This window comes from Eretmochelys imbricata, chromosome 4, assembly GCF_965152235.1.
Source record: "Eretmochelys imbricata isolate rEreImb1 chromosome 4, rEreImb1.hap1, whole genome shotgun sequence".
NCBI lineage: Eukaryota > Metazoa > Chordata > Testudines > Cheloniidae > Eretmochelys > Eretmochelys imbricata.
This window is the reverse complement of record NC_135575.1, coordinates 23768413-23787552: the sequence shown is the minus strand read 5'-3', so window position 1 is coordinate 23787552 and position 19140 is coordinate 23768413. Positions and strand designations below refer to the sequence as shown.

The 19140-nt window shown below is 46.4% G+C and overlaps 1 protein-coding gene across 3 annotated transcripts in view; it reads right to left on the bottom strand.

Annotated features, from left to right (window-relative positions):
* HERC3 (HECT and RLD domain containing E3 ubiquitin protein ligase 3) overlaps positions 1-19140 on the bottom strand; it is a 112850-nt gene that overhangs the window by 14943 nt on the left and 78767 nt on the right. For 2 of the 3 annotated variants that reach the window (XM_077815019.1, XM_077815018.1), the window contains 5 exons: positions 18325-18491; positions 17025-17091; positions 15004-15086; positions 6715-6898; positions 4794-4896 (listed from right to left, as the gene is read on the bottom strand). In XM_077815019.1, the coding sequence (XP_077671145.1) occupies positions 4794-4896; positions 6715-6898; positions 15004-15086; positions 17025-17091; positions 18325-18491 (604 nt within the window). The remainder of the gene's footprint in view (positions 1-4793; positions 4897-6714; positions 6899-15003; positions 15087-17024; positions 17092-18324; positions 18492-19140) is intronic. The other variant, XM_077815020.1, reaches the window with a different exon arrangement.

Below are 19140 nucleotides of genomic sequence, written 5' to 3'. Positions count from 1 at the left end.
AATGCAACACAAACCATGATTCTCCTGTTACAGTGGCACCCAGGGTGCTGAACTGACACACAGGAGCCCCAACCAACTTGCAAATCTAAAACCCACCCTGATTTCCCACGGGGAAGGGTTTTCACAGTGCTTTGAGGGAAGAGAGAGCCTTTTCACAGCTCACAATCCTTGTGTTTCATTTTCTTTCACGGAGCCAGCGACTCAGCATGCAACATTCCACAGCTCCCCCCTGCCTGCAACAAGGCCTTTGCTCCAGCCTCAGGGAAGGAACATCTCTCCTCTATACACAGCCCAGGGCACTCAGACAGCTCCAGGAAGGGAGCAGGAGAGCGAGGGCTGCTGATTTGGATGCTGGCTAAGAACAGCAAGGGTAAGTGACTCAGGAAGGGAGTTCACAAGCAAGTTCTGGATGTTTAGTTAAAAGGAGGGGTGGCCACTGAGCCAAGCATCAGGCTTGGAAACTTAGAGGAGCTTGGCTACACGCTCTTTTTGTACCAGTTTAACTATACTGGTTTAGAAGAGTTAAATCAGTGCAACCCCCCCGGCACGGACCCAGTTATACTACTATGAAAGGGCTTACATCAGGATAATTGGTTCCACAATGGGCTTTGCACCAATGGTTTCTAAACTGATATAGATACAGAACAAGAACAAGAACAGCCCCTACTAGTACCCAGGGGGGAGAGGTTTGGAGAGGACAGTAGCCAGGAGATGAGGTCAGGCCGGAGGGAGAGGCTTACTAATGTAGACCAGTGGTGCAATGGGTAGAAGAGGAGTTGTGACGTGTGTGGAGGGGCTGCGTGCTGGGAAGGCAGGCTGTTCAGCCAGAAGAATCCATGCAAAGGCGGGGGGAAGAGATGGTGAAAGAAACAACAGGCAGCCTCCACATGAGAACATCAGGGCCATCTACAGCCCAGAAGAGGGGAAGCTTCCAGAGCTACATTTATCAAACATTCACCAATCGTTCTGCCATGCAGATTTTCAAAATCATCTACACATTGATCCACCAAGGGAGACATGCAGCAATGTTTCCCCTTAACGATGACACCTGTATAAAAATCAAAAATATCCTTCTACTTGCCTCCTCCCTGCCACGCCGCGAACAGCTTAGAACCCAAAACATGGGAGGTGGGGAAAGCTCCATGTTCTACAGGATTCGGTTCTATGGCCCAGTTTTCTAGCATCTCACCCCAGGGCTCTGGAGTAATTAATGCCACTGGAAAGCAGGCCTGTTAACCTCACCAGGTTTCTGTGGGACAGAGGGCCATCTGGGTGCTGGCGGAGGGACCAAGGAAAAGTTTGGAAAGAAGAATGTGTGACGAGAAGAAAGGAGCAGGGAGATGAAGTTTTGGTGACCTTGAGTGAAAATGGCAGCTAATCCCTAAAGGCGCCTTTGAGAATTTCACCCTCCACTGATTAGAATGGTACCAGTTATTGTTATTATTATTGTTACTATACTTGAAGGAAACTAAAGTTTGTCTCTTTTCTGTGCTCTCCATTGCCCCTGAGGGGTCAGCAGCAGCAGGGACCGAAGCTGGGACTGCTGGATCTAAAACCAAGAGCCTCTACTACCTGAGCTAAAAAAAGACCCAGGTCCGTTCGTTCAGATGGTTGCAGACTCAAATCTCTCTGTGGCCCAGACACTAGAGCAGGGGTGGCCAACCTTTGGCTCCGGAGCCACATGGGCAGCTCTTCAGAAGTTACTATGCGGCTCCTTGTCTAGGCGCCGACTCCAGGGCTGGAGCTACAGGCCCCAACTTTCCAGTGTGCCGGGGGTTGCTCACTGCTCAACCCTTGGCTCAGCAAGGTCTTGGGAAGGTGTGATACACTTACACAGACTTTGGGTCCTGGTCCAGCCTATGCCCATTCAGGAAGATGCTGAGCAGTTTATTGACCTTGGTGTGGCCTATGTGGAAGCAGCTGGAAACTGTCTTTTTGGTACGAGGTTTAAGTCTTCATCTTTTACAACACCAGGCCATCTCTTTCATGTCAGCATTCAGAACTTCTCCTCGGTGACTGAAAAATCCCAGTCCCGTACTGCCAAACAGCTATCATCTGCATCAATAAAATGCCTGGGAGCGGCATTGGGTAGGTAAGTTGGGAAAAGGGTGAAAAGTGTTAGTGCTAGAACTGAACCCTGAGGTAAACCATGATTTTGGGACCTCCAGGAGCTGGTCTTTTGTCCAAGCAGACAGATCTTGGAACAGGTAGCCTCTCTGCAACAATTCCACAGCTGTGACAACCCACTTTGGTAGGACCAATGACAGTCAGTAGAGTAGACCTGTATGACAAATTTTGCCAGGATTTGATGACAATTACGCAGTTTGATCTGAAACCTGCTTAAATCTACACTTTGGATACTATCAGTGGAGGAGGCAATTCTTTGAAGAATAAGCCTTTCAAGTAATTTGTACACACAGCTTAGCAAAGTGATGGGCTGGTAACATGCTGCAGTTGGTGGTCAGGTTTTGACAGGGCTATTCCTTTTGCTCTGCCCCAAATCTTCAGTATTTTATTCTCCTTGATGTCTCTAGACAGAAAGATGGCTAGCCATTTTCTGCTAGTTTTTACCAGATTCTTCAGGAATTTGTGGGAGAGGTTACCAAGCCCATAGACGTTATCTGTTTTCAATTTAAATTTAATCTGTGGTGAAAGGCTAGAGGTCGTCTTTGTTTTTTGGTATTCACTGTTTGTACTGTCGCTATTTCTTCTTCACCTCTCCTTCGAACATTTTGTCCTTGTCCACGTTTGTAACATTTATCAGGAGGGTGGCAATACTCTTCATAAAGACTGAGTAACAGTGCTCTGCTGAAGGCTTCTCAGAAGCACCACACTTTTCTGATGAGGGCCCAGGATCTCAATATGTTTGGTTCCTCAGTAGCCTGCTCCCATCTTGCTCTTCCAGAAGCTCTGAAGTTCAAGTTGTCCAAGAGATGTGTGGCAATGCCTGGGCATCACACTCTACATACTGCTTGAGAAGGAGTTCTACACACTCCGCAGGTCGGCAGGGAATGTAGGTCTCATAGCAACCTTTTGGAATTGACTCCATGGCAGCTTCATATATGGCTTTTATGAACCACATGTAAGTGTCCTCAATGGAGATGTGTGGGATACAAGTGATGTAGCAGTCAGTGAACTGGGTAAAGCTGGGCCAGTTTGCCTTCTAATAATTCCAGTGAGGGCTTTTATTGGTACTCCCAATAGGTACAATTACTCCACCTTTGATAAGGATCAAACTATGTTGACTGTGTGGAAAGTTTTTCAGTACACTGCTTACAGCCTGAAATGAATGATTATGTGTACTGATGATCGAGGTGAGGCCAGGGAAGTAGTCTTGTTTCCATCTGGCAGAATGAAAAGTATCCTGCTGCTCTGGATCATGGATGAGGTGAAGGTCATGGAGTGAGACTCAGTCAAAAATGTCAACTCCGTTTTGATCAGACCATCCGTAACCCTAGGGGATACAGTGGCTAGTAAAGTTTCCAGCATAGATGATATGGTGTGGGACCCTAAGAAGAACGTTTGGAGTAGGCCGGGTGACTTGTACACATTTGCCACTCTGAAATGATCACCTCTCCCAGCATCATAGAGGTCTGAATTAACTGGGAGTGGTTCCGTGCCAGCAAGATTGGCTCTAACATAGGCAGCACAGCCATGTTTACTATGCAGAGAGTCATGCAAAAGGTCATAACCTTTGACTTTAAGGCAGCTGGCAGAAAGAGAGATGATGTGTCTCCTGGAGGCAGATTTCAACTGGTTTACGTTTCGACTTTAGGGACTAGAGAATGGAACGTTAAGCTGAAGGATTTTCAGGAATGGGCCAATATCCAAAGTTCCTTGATCATGGGTAAGGTCGCTGAGTTCACTTGAAAGTCCACGCTGACCAGGACTGAAAGCTTTGGAAAGCTATTTGCAGCTTTGGCTTCCCCTGCCGAAGCAGGGTACTTACGTGGTATACAGCGGGAACATAGCTGCATTATACTTTCCACTAGAGAGAAACTACTCCTTTTTGTATTTTCCACGCCTTCCTTGGGAATGTGTCAAGGGAGGTGTGAGCTGTGTGCCTTTTTTTTTTTTTTTTCTTTTCCTTTTTAAGAGCTCCAGCTGTCAGCCCTGGACGGCTGGGGCTTGTGCAGAAGGGCTGTGCACACCTAGGAGGTGGGGGGGATGGGATAAGGGGGAGCAGCACAGTCAGAGCCCCGCTGACTGGGCTCGGGCTCCCCTTTTCCCCCACCCACCCCAATCCCTCACTGGGAGCCCAGACTTGGGCTCTCCTTTCCCCTCTCCTGCCCAATCCCTCACCAGGAGGCGGCGCCGTGGCTCCAGCTGGCAGCTCCGGGGTGGCAGCAGCAGAGAAGTAAGGGTGGCAATGGCATGCAAAATAGGCTGTGAAAAGTGATATTGACAAATACCCCTTTTCAAATTGCCACCCTTACTTCTGAGCTGCTGCAGGCACGGTGCTGCCTTCAGAGCTGGGTGGCGATATACGTACTAGGGGAGGGCGGGAGCGTAAGCGACTTAAGACACAAGGAAGTGGGGGCACAACCAAATAAGTTTGAGAACCATTGGACTACAGGGATTTTTAGTGCCAAACTTAACATGGGAGTGAAAAGGAACAGGAGGAGAAAGGCAAAAACTATTCTGGTTAGTAGTTATTATTTAGACACCAACCTTTCCACTTTGATTGTGCAGCAAGCGTCAATGTAGCTACTCTAGATTTCACCCATACAGCTGAGGTTCGAATCTGGGTCTACAATTTCAAGATGTGGCTAATACCACTGCAAGATACTTACAAAGAAATTTCTTCTTCTTTTCCAAGGGAAATTCATGAAAGGTTTCCCAGAACATTCTCACTGTCGGGTGTGTAGCGGAGTAGTCCCCCTTGTAGATGGCACACTGTTAAAAGAGGCACAAACTTTTTGCTTATGAGAGAAAGTGATGCTCCTCCACTAACTTCCACTTCCTTAGAATCCTAAGCAGGAGGAATTCAATTAATAAAAAGCACAGTTTAAAAATCTAAGAATAACTGCTGATATACGAATAATACCATGCATGATCATTTACTGTCGACAACAGCGGTTTTCAAACTTTTTTTCTGGAGACCCAGTTGAAGAAAATTGTTGATGCCCACAACCCAACCAAGATGGGGATGAGGGGTTTGGGATGTGGGAGGGAATCAGGGCTGGGGCAGAGTGGGGCCGAGAATGAGGGGTTCAGGGTGTGGGGGGGGACTCTGGGCTGGGGCAGGGGTTGGGGTGCAGGAAGGGGTCACAGCTCTGGGTTTGGGGTGCAGGCTCTGGGGTGGGGCTGAGGATGAGGGGTTTGGGGTGTTGGAGGGAGTTCTGGGTTTGAGTGGGGCTCAGGGCTGGGGCAGGGTGTTGTGGTACAGGAGGAGGTCAGGGCTCTGGGCTGGGGCCAGGGATGAATAGTTTGGGGTATAGGAAGGGGCTCCGGGTTTAGGGGGGCTCAGGGCGGGGGCTTGGGGCACAGGCTTACCTCAGGCGGCTCCCAGTCAGCGGCACAGCACGGGTGCTAAGGCAGGCTTCCTGCCTGTCCTGGCACCGCGAAAGCGGGCAGCAGCAGGTCCAGCTCCTAGGCGGAGGCATGCAAGCAGCAAAGCGTGGCTCTCGCCCGCAGGCACACCCCCCCTCCAGCTCCCATTGGCTGGTTTCCAGCCAATGGGAGTGCAGAGCCAGTGCTCGGTGCGGGGGCAGTGTGCGGAGCCCTGTGGTGTGTCCCCCCCCACCTAGGAGCCGGACTTGCTGCTGGCTGCTTCCGGGGTGCAGCGCAGTGTCAGAACAGGTAGGGACTATCCTGCCTTAGCCGGGCAGCACCACCGATAGGACTCTTAACGGCCGGGTTGGCAGCGTGACCAGAGCTGCCACAACCCGGTGCCTTACATTCCGTGACCCAGTACTGGGTCGCAACCTGCAGTTTGAAAACCACTGGTCTACAGTACAAGCCCAGTACTACTTATAAGGTGTGGAACAGGGAAAGAAACTAGATTATATGCTTGTATTTAGAGGGTACAATTCACCCTCATGCAGAGGGGCAGCACAAGCCCTGTGTACTACATGAGTTCCACTCAAACTCTTGGCCTTCCGCTGCCCTCTCTGCCCCACGGTGAATTTCCCCCTGAGAGAGGGACCAGCTATTCTGTGTTCATATCCTCCGTTGAATCCAGACTTCACCCCTAAACCAAGATAGTGCAAATCCTTCTCTTCCTGCCTTCCTCTGTTGGTGGCAGGAAAGCTGACGGGCGATAATGACTTTCAAGGGAATCAGGAGAAGGTGCTCTAGTGAGGAGACAAGAGAAAGTTCCCATAAGAGGCTGAGGGCTCTATCCCATCCAAACCCTTTGCAGTGGGCACCCAGTGTCCAGATCATGGATATACTTAATACTACCCACATGATAGCTACTTCTAGGTACTAATATGGCCCCTATTACCATCATATCTGAGCACCTCACAATCTTCAGTGGATTTCTCCTCTCAACACCGTTTGCGAGGCAGGGCAGTGCTATTACCCTCATTTTATAGATGAGAAACTAAGACAGGGAGAGACTATATGACAAGCCCAAGGTTGCACATGAAGTCTGTGTCAGATTGAGGAACCAATCTCCTGAGTCCCAGACTAGCGCCCTAAGCACTGGGCCATCCTTCCTGGTTTCTGTGGCCAAGAAGACAAACAGAAAAGATGTCCATGTCAGCTTACCTCTTCCATTTCCTCCCAGTTGTAGTTGCTGTTTCCTACTATCATGGCCCTCAGCTCTGAGGGCTGGAAGAGTTCCAGGACCTTCCCACCGCACACCTTCAAGAAGCCGGTGGAGAAAGCGATATACCACTCATGGACGGAGAGATTGAAGATGTAATTCAAGTAGGCCTCAACAAATTCCTGCCTGGTGTATTGAGAGAAGGGGAGGGGAGAGAGGAGAGAGAAAATATTGTTATTCACATTGCTGTGTTTTATTAAAAAACTGTCAGGAACTGACCGTTCACGCAGTGGGCTGGAAGCTAGAGGCACACACGCTCAGTCAGGTCTAAAAAGGGGACTTCTGTGTATTATGAATAAAATGGACACGCTGTTCAGGAGGCTGGAGTGAAACGCTTCCAGTCCACCCCATGTCTCAAGGCTCTCCGGTAACGGTACACACGAGTGTAAAGAGTCAGAGAGCAAGTGGCATCGTAGGCCTGTCTGACCCACAGGCAGTGGAGAGCTCCTCAGACAGCATATGCTGTGCATTATGAAGACAGACCCACTCATGGGCAGAGCATCCAGATGCCCAGAGCATCGAGGGCTAGGCGTCAGCTGAGCCTTTGGGAGCTGCTGAGGCAGGGAGTCCTTCTCTTTGCTGTGCACATTTCAGTCCACATTACAGCTGATGTTCCACTAAAGCGGAAGTCAGCATTAGGTCTCCATAGGACACATCAGCCCCTCAGCACAGCTCTCCCAGCCCTATGTTTAAGATGTGCACGAAATAACTTACTGCTTCTTTCAGCCATCCAGTAAAGTGACTAGGGAACTGGGGCAGGAGGGGGGAAGTCACTCAGCACAGCATTTCCTACTTTCTCTATACTGACCTGCTACTTCCTGATGCCCTTAGTTGATGCTTTCCTCATGGCTGGGAGTCAAACCAAAGGGTCAGAGACTATGGCCAAGATTTTCAAAAAGAAGAGCCTAAGAAGTCTATATTTAGGCACCTGTTGGACAGAGCTCACTGGCAACTGCTGGGTGCTCAGCACTTCAGAAGAGCCTAAACTGGAGGTCCTATTTTAGAAAGCCTTGGTCTAAACCTACAATAACTTCCATCTCTTTTCCATTAACACACATGCTGTGTGTGCTGAGGGCTGTGAAGAAAAAAGATACAAGGAAATTCTAGAGTCAGATACATCCCAGTAACAGCTAACCTAAGTAACAGACAGAAAGCAGCGAAAGGCAAAGGACCTGATTCTTAGTTACACTAAGATCTCATTACACCACTCTGGCAGTGTAAAGGAGCTCGGAAAGAGCTAGAAATTACTCCCTGAGAATATCCTTGGCACAAGGGCCTCCATGGTCAATGCAGAACTGGTGTCAGAGCTGTATGCCAGCCCTGCTTGCACCCCTAACGTAGGGGGTATGCTGAGGACGGGCTGGAGGAAGAAGTAGGAGAGCTGAGGGCAGGAGGGTGTTGTGAATCAAGAGCCCCGTGCTACAGCTATTTCTGGCTTTTTAAGAATTGATAGGGGGCCCTGGGAAGCAGAGTTGAAGCCCTGACATTGCTCTAATTTACACAGAGGGCCAGGCAGGGTGAAAGAAGTGACTCAGTTGAAGTGTTTATTCCTACAAATGCATGTGAGATTTTCTTCATTTAAAAGATGCTAATATGGTTAAGTGAACTCATGCAATATTGGAGATCCCCAGTAGAGGGTGCCATGGTTTCTACATAAGGATAAAGTCATCTAGAAAAGATTCGAACTAGGGTCTGCGGCCCATCAGGGTAATCCACTGGTGGGCTGCGAGACATTTTGTTTACATTGACCGTCTGCAGGCACGGCCCCCCGCCACTCCCAGTGGCCGTGGTTTGCTGTTCCTGGCCAATGGGAGCCATGGGAAGCAGCGGCCAGCAGGTCCCTGCGGCCCATGCCGCTTCCCGCAGCTCCAATTGGCTGGGAATGGCGAACCGCAGCCATTGGGAGCTGTGGGGGGCCGTGCCTGCAGACGGTCAACGTAAACAAAATGTCCTGCGGCCCACCAGAGGATTACCCTGACCGGGCACGTGCCGAAGGTTGCCAACTCCTGGATTAGAATAAAATATTAGGGTATTTCTACACACAGTTTTTGCTCCAGCTTACTAAATTGGTAAACAACCCAATGGAGTCATCCTCTTCTTTCATATGGCATTTAAAAACCAATTAGCTGGGATTATAATTGAATCTTGAGATTCAAAAGCCACTCTAATGCTTCTGGGGTAGCTGGGTGGGTCACAATTTGTTGTGGGGGTGGGATAGTTGTCTGTGGTGGGTCACAATTTGTTGATTCTTTGATTTTCCATTTGTGGAGGAGATAGCCACACCTTCCATGCACTGTCCGAACGTGGCTGAGTGCAGAATGTTGCCGATGGAGTTATTAAGTGGTACAGCCCTACTGTGGATGCATTTATACTGGGGTAAATGTGTGTATAAGAGTATAGCCTGTTATAAACACCTTGATAGGGTATAACTGGGTCCACACAACAAAGGGGTTGTACCAATTTGAGTAAAATGGTTTTCTTAGCATTCAATTGGTGCAAAAAACTATGCAGACCAGCCCTGAGAGAGCTTGGCAAGAAGTAGCAGGCTTCTCCCGGATTACAAGAACTACACACTGTTTTGCTTTGAGGGTGGTCCAGAACAATACTGGAATAAAACACAATATCCTGTAGCCTTTGGCACCAAAAGCCAGAGTCTTGCGCCAGGCATCATTATGACTCCTCCACCTCTTGCTAAGGACACATTTATTCTCCACCCTCCTCCCTCTCCTCACTACACTTTTACCAAAATAGTTCACAAATGCCTACTTTCAGAAGAACGTTATTCATGCAAAGACCCAGCAATAATTCCCTTTAAAGCTGTTTTCAGTATGCCCTATAGTAACATGGCAAACTCAGAGACCTCCTAAAGCTTGTCTGTGGGCTGCTCTTTGGGATGTGGGTGGACTTGACTTCCCCGAATTCTTCCAGCAGTTGTTTCTGCGTGACATTTGGTAACAGTTCACACTATTGTTCGCTTGCTAAGCGAGTCAGGAAATGGAGCAGAGTCCAATAGCTGGGTCTCTATCTGAAGAGGACACAATCAAAAAACAAAACGGTGACCTCCCGAAGAGTGGGAGAAAGAGATTCTTATATATGCTCTTGGGTAGCATGCACAAGGGAAATGTGAGAAAATAAAGAAAGGAAACAACAGACAGAGACATGAAAGCCTGAAATAAGGAAGCAGGGGGAGGGAAAATTGGTTATCCAGTGTGCATCTTTTATTGTTGTTTTCTTGACAGTTGACGGAGCCCTTGGGGAAATTCCCACTGATAACGTCAAGACACTAAACACTGATCTGTTGCCCAACATCCCTTTTCTGCCCCTGTGGCTTCAACAGAAGTTTTTTACTTGAACATTGGCTGGAACATGGTCATTTTGATGTAAAATCTTACGTGGCAACTATGAGAAGGGATCACTGCAGATGCTTCACAGTTCACCTGTCTTTGGTATTATCCACATATCCAGTATATCAATGTCCAGGTAAGCAGTTCCGAAGTATGAAATACCTAAGGGTGTGCATTCAGCAGGTTATTGGGGTAAGGAAGTGCAGCAGATCTATCTCACTGCCTCCAAAGCAGAGAGGAATGGAGGGGAAAATCATCAAGCAATGAAACCCTGAGAGTCACTAATTAACCAGATCCTGTTTCATCTGCACTCCGAGGGGGCATGTTGGTGTGGTATGTGGAACAATAATGAGCAAGAAGTGTTATTTACTTTGGGAAGGTGGAAACAAGTGGATCTAAATGAATTTTCAACAATGAGGGAAAAGTCCAAGGGGCAAATTAATCAGTAGTGCTGACAGGTGACTATGGGTGGCCAGCTAGGCTTTGTCTACACTAGACTTTAGACGCTAGATCAGGTTTGCTAGCACAATCTATACCTTCAGAATTCTAGTCAAGAGAAAACAGTTCTACTTCAGCATTTGCTAAACTGATTGAGCTAAAGTCTAGTCCAGGCTCCACCTTCTCCAGAGTTTTTCAGCCTCCAGGTCATTAACACATTTGCAAAGACTAAACTGAACACTCCCCAAATGTTTATTCCAGGCTACAGCCATTTGTGCTTTACCCTAGAACAAGCTAACATACACACTTCTTTCTCTAAGATAGACGTGTCCTAAGCTTTTGTCTTCACTGCAGAAAGGTGCGTAATTTACATCCCAGTGGAGACAAGGCATGGATTTATTTATTTATTTATTTTACTTCGGTGTAGTGGACCTAGGTCTCCACTAGGATTTTACAGTGGCAAAGTCATCTTGAGATAAAAAACACACTTTTGCTATAGCGATGACATACCCTAAGACGTTTGTTATAGCGTTTACTAAAAAGTCAGCCTACAGACAACTCTTTCATTACACCAGTCTTGGGGCTACCGATTCTGTTTCCCAACTCTTTGAGAAACAATCAGAACCCTTTTTTAGATAATCAGATTAGAAGAAAAGGACTTTGTCAAGTTTGCCAACTTCTTGAAGATTCCCAGTGCCAATCCCAAGACATGCTAACGAGCAGTCACTGAATCACACTGTTTCACTATCCCAAAAAGAATTATGTGCCGTTTCCAGTAAAAACAGTGGTGCCACAAGTACTCCTTTTCTTTTTGCGAATACAGACTAACACGGCTGTTACTCTGAAACCTGTAAAAATCCAGTTACAGGATTAAGAGAAGAAAACCGTTTAATAGCTGAAAAAAAGAAAAAAGGTAGGTGTGTTGGTTCTAATCCAAAGAGCTGGTTCAAGTTGAAAGGAGTTAATTACCATTTGTCTTACAGTAGCACCTACAGCCTCTGATCAAGGCCCCACTGTATCAGACATGCATAAAAATAGATGGTTCCTGCTTCAAAGAGTTAACAGTCTAAGTCTGCTGGACTTAACCTTATTCAGTAAATTTACTGTCATGTCCAGTATTTGTCCTGCAAAATCTCAAATTAGTCTTCAAGGGTGAAAATCACCATTTGTGGAGTGACCATTCAGTGCTCTATACACTACATAAGCAGCTCATCATCATCATCTAGCTCCAAAACCACAACCAAGACCTGGTGTTATCGCTTATCTTAAACAGTACCTCGGGGTGCAAGCTGTTGACAGAGGACACTGCCTTAGGCAGTGTTCACGTGTTTGCCTAAGCTCTCCGCATTCACATTTGGGGTCCTTCCTCAGCTTCCACTTAGTCATATTGTTACCAGTCTTTGCCACCCCAGCTCTCACTCAGTTTAGAGCATACCAACATTCTCCTTCTACGTCAGTGCGTGAGGGCAGTTATTCTGAAGGAGACAGGTTCTCCAGGATCAGGAGCCTCTCTCACCATTTTGTTATTCTGTAGCCTTCCCCTGTGGTATTTTGTGGTGAGGAATTTCAGAGGCACAGATCTTTCTGGGCATCAGCCTCTTGGATCCATACAATGACTGTCTTGGATCATGCACCTGGTTTTGTCTCTCTGGCCTTCCTACTGAAAGCATCGAGCTCACTGATGGTGGTGCAATCACCGCAAGGCAGTGTAGAAGTCAGTTTCAAAGTCCCTGTGATGGTCCCACAGGACTGACTGAGGTCAGTATCAATTTTGTGTGCATGGCTCACATGTGACCATAATGGTGCACAGAACTGCTCAAATGAGTAACACAAGGCAACACTGGTTGCTCTGAGTGTTTTGGGACCAACTCCCTATTTTGTATTCGCAATTTTTTTTGAAGTACACAGTTCCTGGAGTTCACTTTCCTTTTTCAACGTCTTAATGTGCTCTTTGTATGTCAACATTCAGTCTAATGTGACCCCCAAGGTACAATGGATATTTATAATGCTCAAAGATTGTATCATCCCCCAATATCTGGAGTTTTCTCTTGGCCTGATGGTGTTTCAATAGTATTCTCGACCTATGCACAGGGAGCCAGTTAAAATGTGCTTGATATCCTCAAATCTTTCCAACTGGGTGGCGATGCAAAGCTCATCTGCATAAATAAATCTTTACACATTGGGGAATTCTGGTTGCTAACTTGTGTAAACATTAAACAGCAAGGGTGTTAGAACTGAACTTTGGGGCAACCCATTCTGTTGAGTCCGCCATTTACTTTTCTAATCATCCATCTCAACAAAGAAACATCGATTCTTGAGCAGACAGGAGATGACCTGGACCATCTTAATATTGCTCTAAATTCTTGCCAGGTTCAGAAGACGTGAACAATGGTTCACAGTGTCATAAGCAGCGGACAGACCTATAAAACACTACCCCTGTAATTTTGCAGGTTTCAAAGCCATTTTCAATTTATTGAGTTAGGTTTACAACTTGGCCACAGCATAAATATCCTGGGCGGAAATCAGCTTGGTCATCAAATCAGTTGCCCTTCAACTAAACTATTCTACTTATATTCATCGGCTTATGTAACTTGTAGGTTGATCAGAATAAGGATACTGGTAATGCAATAAGGATACAGTAATCTTTGCATCGTTAAGGTCTTTACGTGGTTTGAGTAGTGCGACCACTTTGACCTCTCTCCACAGCCTGGGTATCTGCACTGTCTCCATACAAGAGAGTTAAAGAAATCAGGTAGATACTTCTGTGCTCTTGTGCCCTAGGTGTAGTAATAGTTCATTAGATACACCATCACATCCAGCCACCTTTCCACATTTCTGAATTTTCATAGCTATCGTGAGCTCTGCAGTATCGAGCTCTTTCACTGTGGACTTTGCTGTCTCTGAGGAGTGAGTGAGCCTCCCACTTGAATTGTTTTGTTTCACACTGTGCTTTGTGGGCTGGGTTCCCATTTAGGATGAGTTAGTGTGCACTTTGGTTGGGACAGACTGTGGCAGTGCGCTTTGGTTGTTGTCCATCCGGGTTCAGCTTGCGAAGGGTGGCTCATGCTTTTTTGCTATTGTGCCATAGGTTTGTTGTTTCAACCATCTACCTCCAGCAGTTGCACCCGTCCTTTGTCATCTCTCTCACAAGCATTGCCCCAAGCCCAGTGGTTTCTTCATTGAGTCAACAATTCTGAATAACTTTTATATTGTTGGTGGGTTTGTTCTGAAAGACCACACATATAACGTCCAATGTCTTGGGATGTTCTTTGGGCAATCTTCCACAACAGCAAGACAAATTCTCCAGAGTTCTCGTGTGTCACAGTACTTATACAGATGGATTCATCCAATTCAGAGGTAAAGTCTTCCCAGTCAGCCTTTGTGAGGTTGAATCTTGGCAGGTACTTTGTTTTCCTGGGTTGTACTGCAGCCTCTATTGTGACTTGCACTGGCCTATGCCACAATCTTGGGATTGCTGCCATGACCTCCCTTCTGAAGTTACCTGCATTTTCAGAAGTGGCAAGAGCTAGATATATCCCCTTGTTCCACCATGCACTTTGGAAAGAGCATTTGTCCTGGGAGGTCATACAGCAGAGTCAGGTTGTTTGTTGCTGCCCACTTCCTAACTTTTTCCCCATGGTTGTCATTGCTGGGGTGTCCCCAGATGGTCCGGTGACTCTTAAAGTCGCCTATGAAAAGGCATGTTTTTTCTGTCAGGCGGAAGTCAGTTGGCCATGCAAACTGTTCACATGTAACAGAAAGTACTGCTTTGGTCAAGTTCAGCCATGATACCATGATCTTTCATAACACTGTTTTTCGTCAGCCTTTTATCACATGCAAGTATTGTGCTGCCATAAACGTTGCATTTAGCATTCGAACCTATATGCATGCCAGGGATGTATGGTGCTATTCTCTCTCTCTCTCTCGCAGACATATGATGTCTGCTTCCATACCAGACAGAATGGCAGCCTTCTCTGCAGAGAATCCCTCCACTCTGGAACGGACGATTTCAAGTGTCATCTCTGGCTCAGGCCTTTGGAAGGGCCATTTATATGGACGTCTATGTCTTCTGTTACAGTCTTGATGCGTGTTTTCGTATTTGGTCTCCCCCATAATCAGTTGCAAAGGGAGATTAGCAGCTGCATTATGGGCTTAAGTGATGGATAGGGCCTTATACGGAGAGTGCAGGTGAGATGGGGTGAGGGTCATTCACCAGGCCTTAACAATGAGGGGTAGAAAGTTAAACTCTTTTGAAAATCTGGTCACTTATTTAAGTGCTGAAATGGGACCCACTGGGTCCTGACATCTTTTCAAAGTCTGGCCCAACATTTCCCCTGCGTTAACCTATCTATCCCCTGTCTCAGTTCGTGATCATCCATGTGCCCACTGATGTAGGCATCACCAAAAAAGCGTTTCGGTTGCTATGGCTGCTCAATGATAGTAACTCACCTATTGTCCTTCTGCACAGTAATTTTGTCTCCTTCTGGTATTAGCTTCTTCTGCTCTGTCACGCCATAGCTTTCTCTACATATCTATGTTTAAAAAAAAATAAAAAAGTTGTTTCCCCATTGTGTGTGTCACCATACAAGCTTGCAGGATGGGTGCAGGGTTCTTTTACTCGCTCCAGGTAAAGTGCATAGCTACTGACACACAAAGGGCTAGGGAAGGAGGCTGGGAAAACAGATATGATGAGTTAGAGAAAAAAAATACACAGACACCCTTCTCTGCTTGCATCATTTTTCATACTCAACATTTGCTCTTAGATCATGATTTGCAATCAAAGCCAAATGCAAACCTAAAAGAGAACCAAGCCACCCTATTAAGCCAACCGCATGCTGAAAAACAAGAGATTGATAACTGCTAAAAATTACATTTAACCAATGCCATGTGTATTGGCACCAACAAAGTCCCCTTTGAATAATGGCAATGCAGGATGCTCAGTTAATCTACTCTCACAGTAGATTACCAGACCACTTGATAAGTCTGATGTGCCACTTTTGTCTCTGTTCATAACAGAGCTAGAATGCCAGCAGTACAAAGGCACTCCATACATAATCATATTATTTTAAAGTGTCTCATGGATAAAATATTATGAGCCAGATTTTTAGCCAGCCAGCACAAATGAGCCACAAAAGAGATCTCCTTCAGACCATTTGGGGAAAATTATGAATCCAGTTCAAGGCATCAACACAGCAGTAAAGATGTCCTTTTGCCTGAAACCAGGCACAAAAGCGCTTGGGGGAAGTTATATAAGGTTATTTTAACTGTTCTTTTTATAGGCGGATGGGATCAGTGCTAAAGCCTCCTGACTTCACCCTGAATGGTAGCACAGACCTGGGTGTGGCTGTGTTAGACCCAGAATTGGTTCACTCTAGAGCCAAGATTTATAAGCCAGCTTTATTTTAAAAGCCCTCCCTTATCAAACAAGATGAAGTCTAGCCTTCCCAGAGCACAGTGAGGTGGGAAGGATTTCTTCACAATATCCAACCCAATACCTGGCCATATCAGCTATATCAGAGCCCCTTGGGAAAGGAGCTTTCGTGTCTTCTTGCTAGTAACAGGTGTGCTCAGATGTTGGACTAATGCATCCATCTCCACCCCAGACACTCCTCTGTATAAAACAGGACAGTGATAAGCACCTACTTGTAAATTTAGGGCCTACCCAGAACATCCTGTTCCATGTGAGACCATCTCAGCTTGGGGCCTGCCATGGTATCGTAACTTTGAAGTGAGCGAGGTGCCTCTGGGGGCATGTTTTCAGACTGAGCGACCAGGCAGAGAAACCAGAGATTCTCCTGGATTTCCACCCCACTGCAGAGGCCAACAATTGCATTTACTAGCTGGGAGAAAATCTTTTGGAGCCTCACTATTTCAGCCTGCCAAAGCCAGTGTCCTCGTGATGTAGTGCAGCGTTTTGGCTCAAGGAAGATCTGACACAATAGTAAAATATCGTTCCCTGTGAATGTTTGAAGTCACAAAAGGAGTCTGCACTGTTTACCAACAACAGAATGATAGAAGTGGCAGGAGGTCAGACTAGATGATCATTATGGTCCCTTCTGACCTTAAATTCTATGAGAAGAAGAAAAAGAAAAAAAAAAAAAAGATGGTATGGGGTAACATTTTCAACAGCAACCAAGCGACTTTGGAGCCAAAGCCCCATTTTCAAGAGGGACTTTGGAGCCTACACCTCACTGAAGTCACTGAGACACAGGCTCCTAAGTGCCTAGGTGATTTCTGAAAACGGGAGTTGGGCACTTTCGAAAACTAATCCACTGAGCAGCGCAGTCTTCTTGACTACATACACAAGAACAGTAGAATACCCGCAAGGAAGTTTAACATTTCTGCAATATGCAGCACGTATTTTATGGGCATGTTTGTGTCTAACCCACAGCACCCACACGTGTCTGTGGCCTCTGTGGGCACCCACACAACAAATCACATCACTGACAAATGGTATTAATTTGCCTTACTGTAAAGTTCAGGCAGAACGTTTCTTCTACATCATCCCCAGGATAATCTAAAAGCTGCTGAAGACTCCTATGAGACAGGCGGGGGAGGGAGGAGAAGGAGACAAATCAGACAACCAAGAGGCAATACTCCCTGTGCTTTATGTTTAAAGGAAAAACCCCAGCAGTGAATGTAAATAATATAAGTCAGAGTAACAGGACAAGATAGAGAGAAATTCTGGGTTGTGTAAAGGAGCCCAACGACATGCATTCCCATATACACGTGTGCATTAGAATAAATGAAGCACTACAAATTCTCAATCTAGTCTGTGTCTGACAAGAACAAGGATCCTGTTTAGTGGCCCACTGCTTGGAAAAAGCATTTGATTTCTAGCTCTGAAGGACCACAAGATAGGTGTGAGGGCTGCAAAAGGGGGGGCACATCCATAGTTCCCTTTTTTAGAGTCCCACCAATGTCTCCCAAAATGTGGCTGCAGGACTCCTGTACCTTCCTGGCCTCTCGCTTTGCCCCATCAATTCTTTTTTTTAAATATGGTTCAACTCTGAGCTAAAAAAAAAAAAATCACATAGCAATCTATGTCAGATGATAATCAGACCAAGAATCTCATGTGACCTGAACCTTGCGACCTGTGAGAGCTAGGGAAAAACAATGCTCAGCGAGTAACTCTTCAGTTTCCCTGTGTTCAGGAGAAGCCATTCCTCTTTGACATTTGATTGCCTTTCTCGCCGGTTATCATCACTGTCGCTTACGGTGGCTCCGACAGAGATCAGATCCCCATCAGGCCAAGCAATGAACAGATGACAGAGCTTGTACGGTGGAGAATTTACAGTCTTAACTGATAAGTCAGACCAAGGTTGGAATGGGGGAAACAGAGGCAGAGAGAGGCAATGTCACTTGTCCAAAGTCACCAAGCAGGTCAGCAGCAGAGCGCGGACTAGAACCCAGATCTCTTGAACCCCGACCTGCAGCCCACTACCTGCCCATGTGGCTGCTGAAAGCTCCAGAAGACAAGCAGCCTCCCCCACGACCCTACTCCACTCTGGTCCAGATTCAGTCAGCCACTTAGGCACGTGAGGGGGCACGCTGATTTCAATGGGACTCCTAGGTGCTTAGAATAAAGCATGTACTTAAGCACTTTGGTGGATCAGGGCCCCTAGAATTAATTACTTGATCGAGTGAGCAGGTCATTTATTTAACTAACATTAACCAGTTTAACATACGTTGTTCTCAGATGAACACCTTCCCCTCCCAGTCCCCACTAGAAGTCAGAGCAGCAGCCTAGATAGTCCTTCAGCATTATACCTTCCTTCTGTAGGGGACAGCTCCTTTAAGTCTTCTAAGCAGGGCTTCACATTCAATAGTTTTTTGTACAGCGCCAACGGGAAATGGAGGTCCACCACAGTGAAGTTGTATATAGCAAGTCCACACACAATGCCGATCAAGTGAAACCAGTTGTGCTCTACAAAACACTTCGAACACATAGGGAAGTCACAGTTAGAACAAAATTCATTGTGCAGCTTAATGGAACACCAACGTATATTCCCCCTGCAGATATAAACATATTGCAGCATCACAATTTGGATTGTGATTTTCGGCCCCCAAGCAGCTGCCGTAGAGATGTGGAGCTTGTCTGAAAACACAGCCACTTCAGTTGGTTGCCTAAACGGAAGCTGAGCTCTTCTGAAAATCTGGCCTTCGACTGTGAACGTCTCAGAGCCGAGACTGTGCTCCTTGACTGTTTGGACAGCACTGCCCATCCAGTAAATGGTACTGTAAGTCATTATTAATAATTGTATTGTTAATGAACTGGCCCCAGATATTTAAGAGGGACAGATGTAAAAATATCACTTGTAGGCTCCACTCCTGCCATGAGCTCCCTGTGAGCAGAACCCCCAGTCCACACAGAGCTCATGGCAGGATTGGAGCCTCAGCCGAATCATCACCTTAGATTGTTACAGCCGAATTACTTTTAATCTGTTATGCCTTTTGCACATCCCTGAAGTTGGATCCTAATGAGAGACGAGCCAGGTTCCCAAGGCCACAATGTTTCCATTCCAAACACTGCAGGACAATGTTTCAATCCAAACAAAAAAGCCTATTTTCATTTAAAAGTCATGC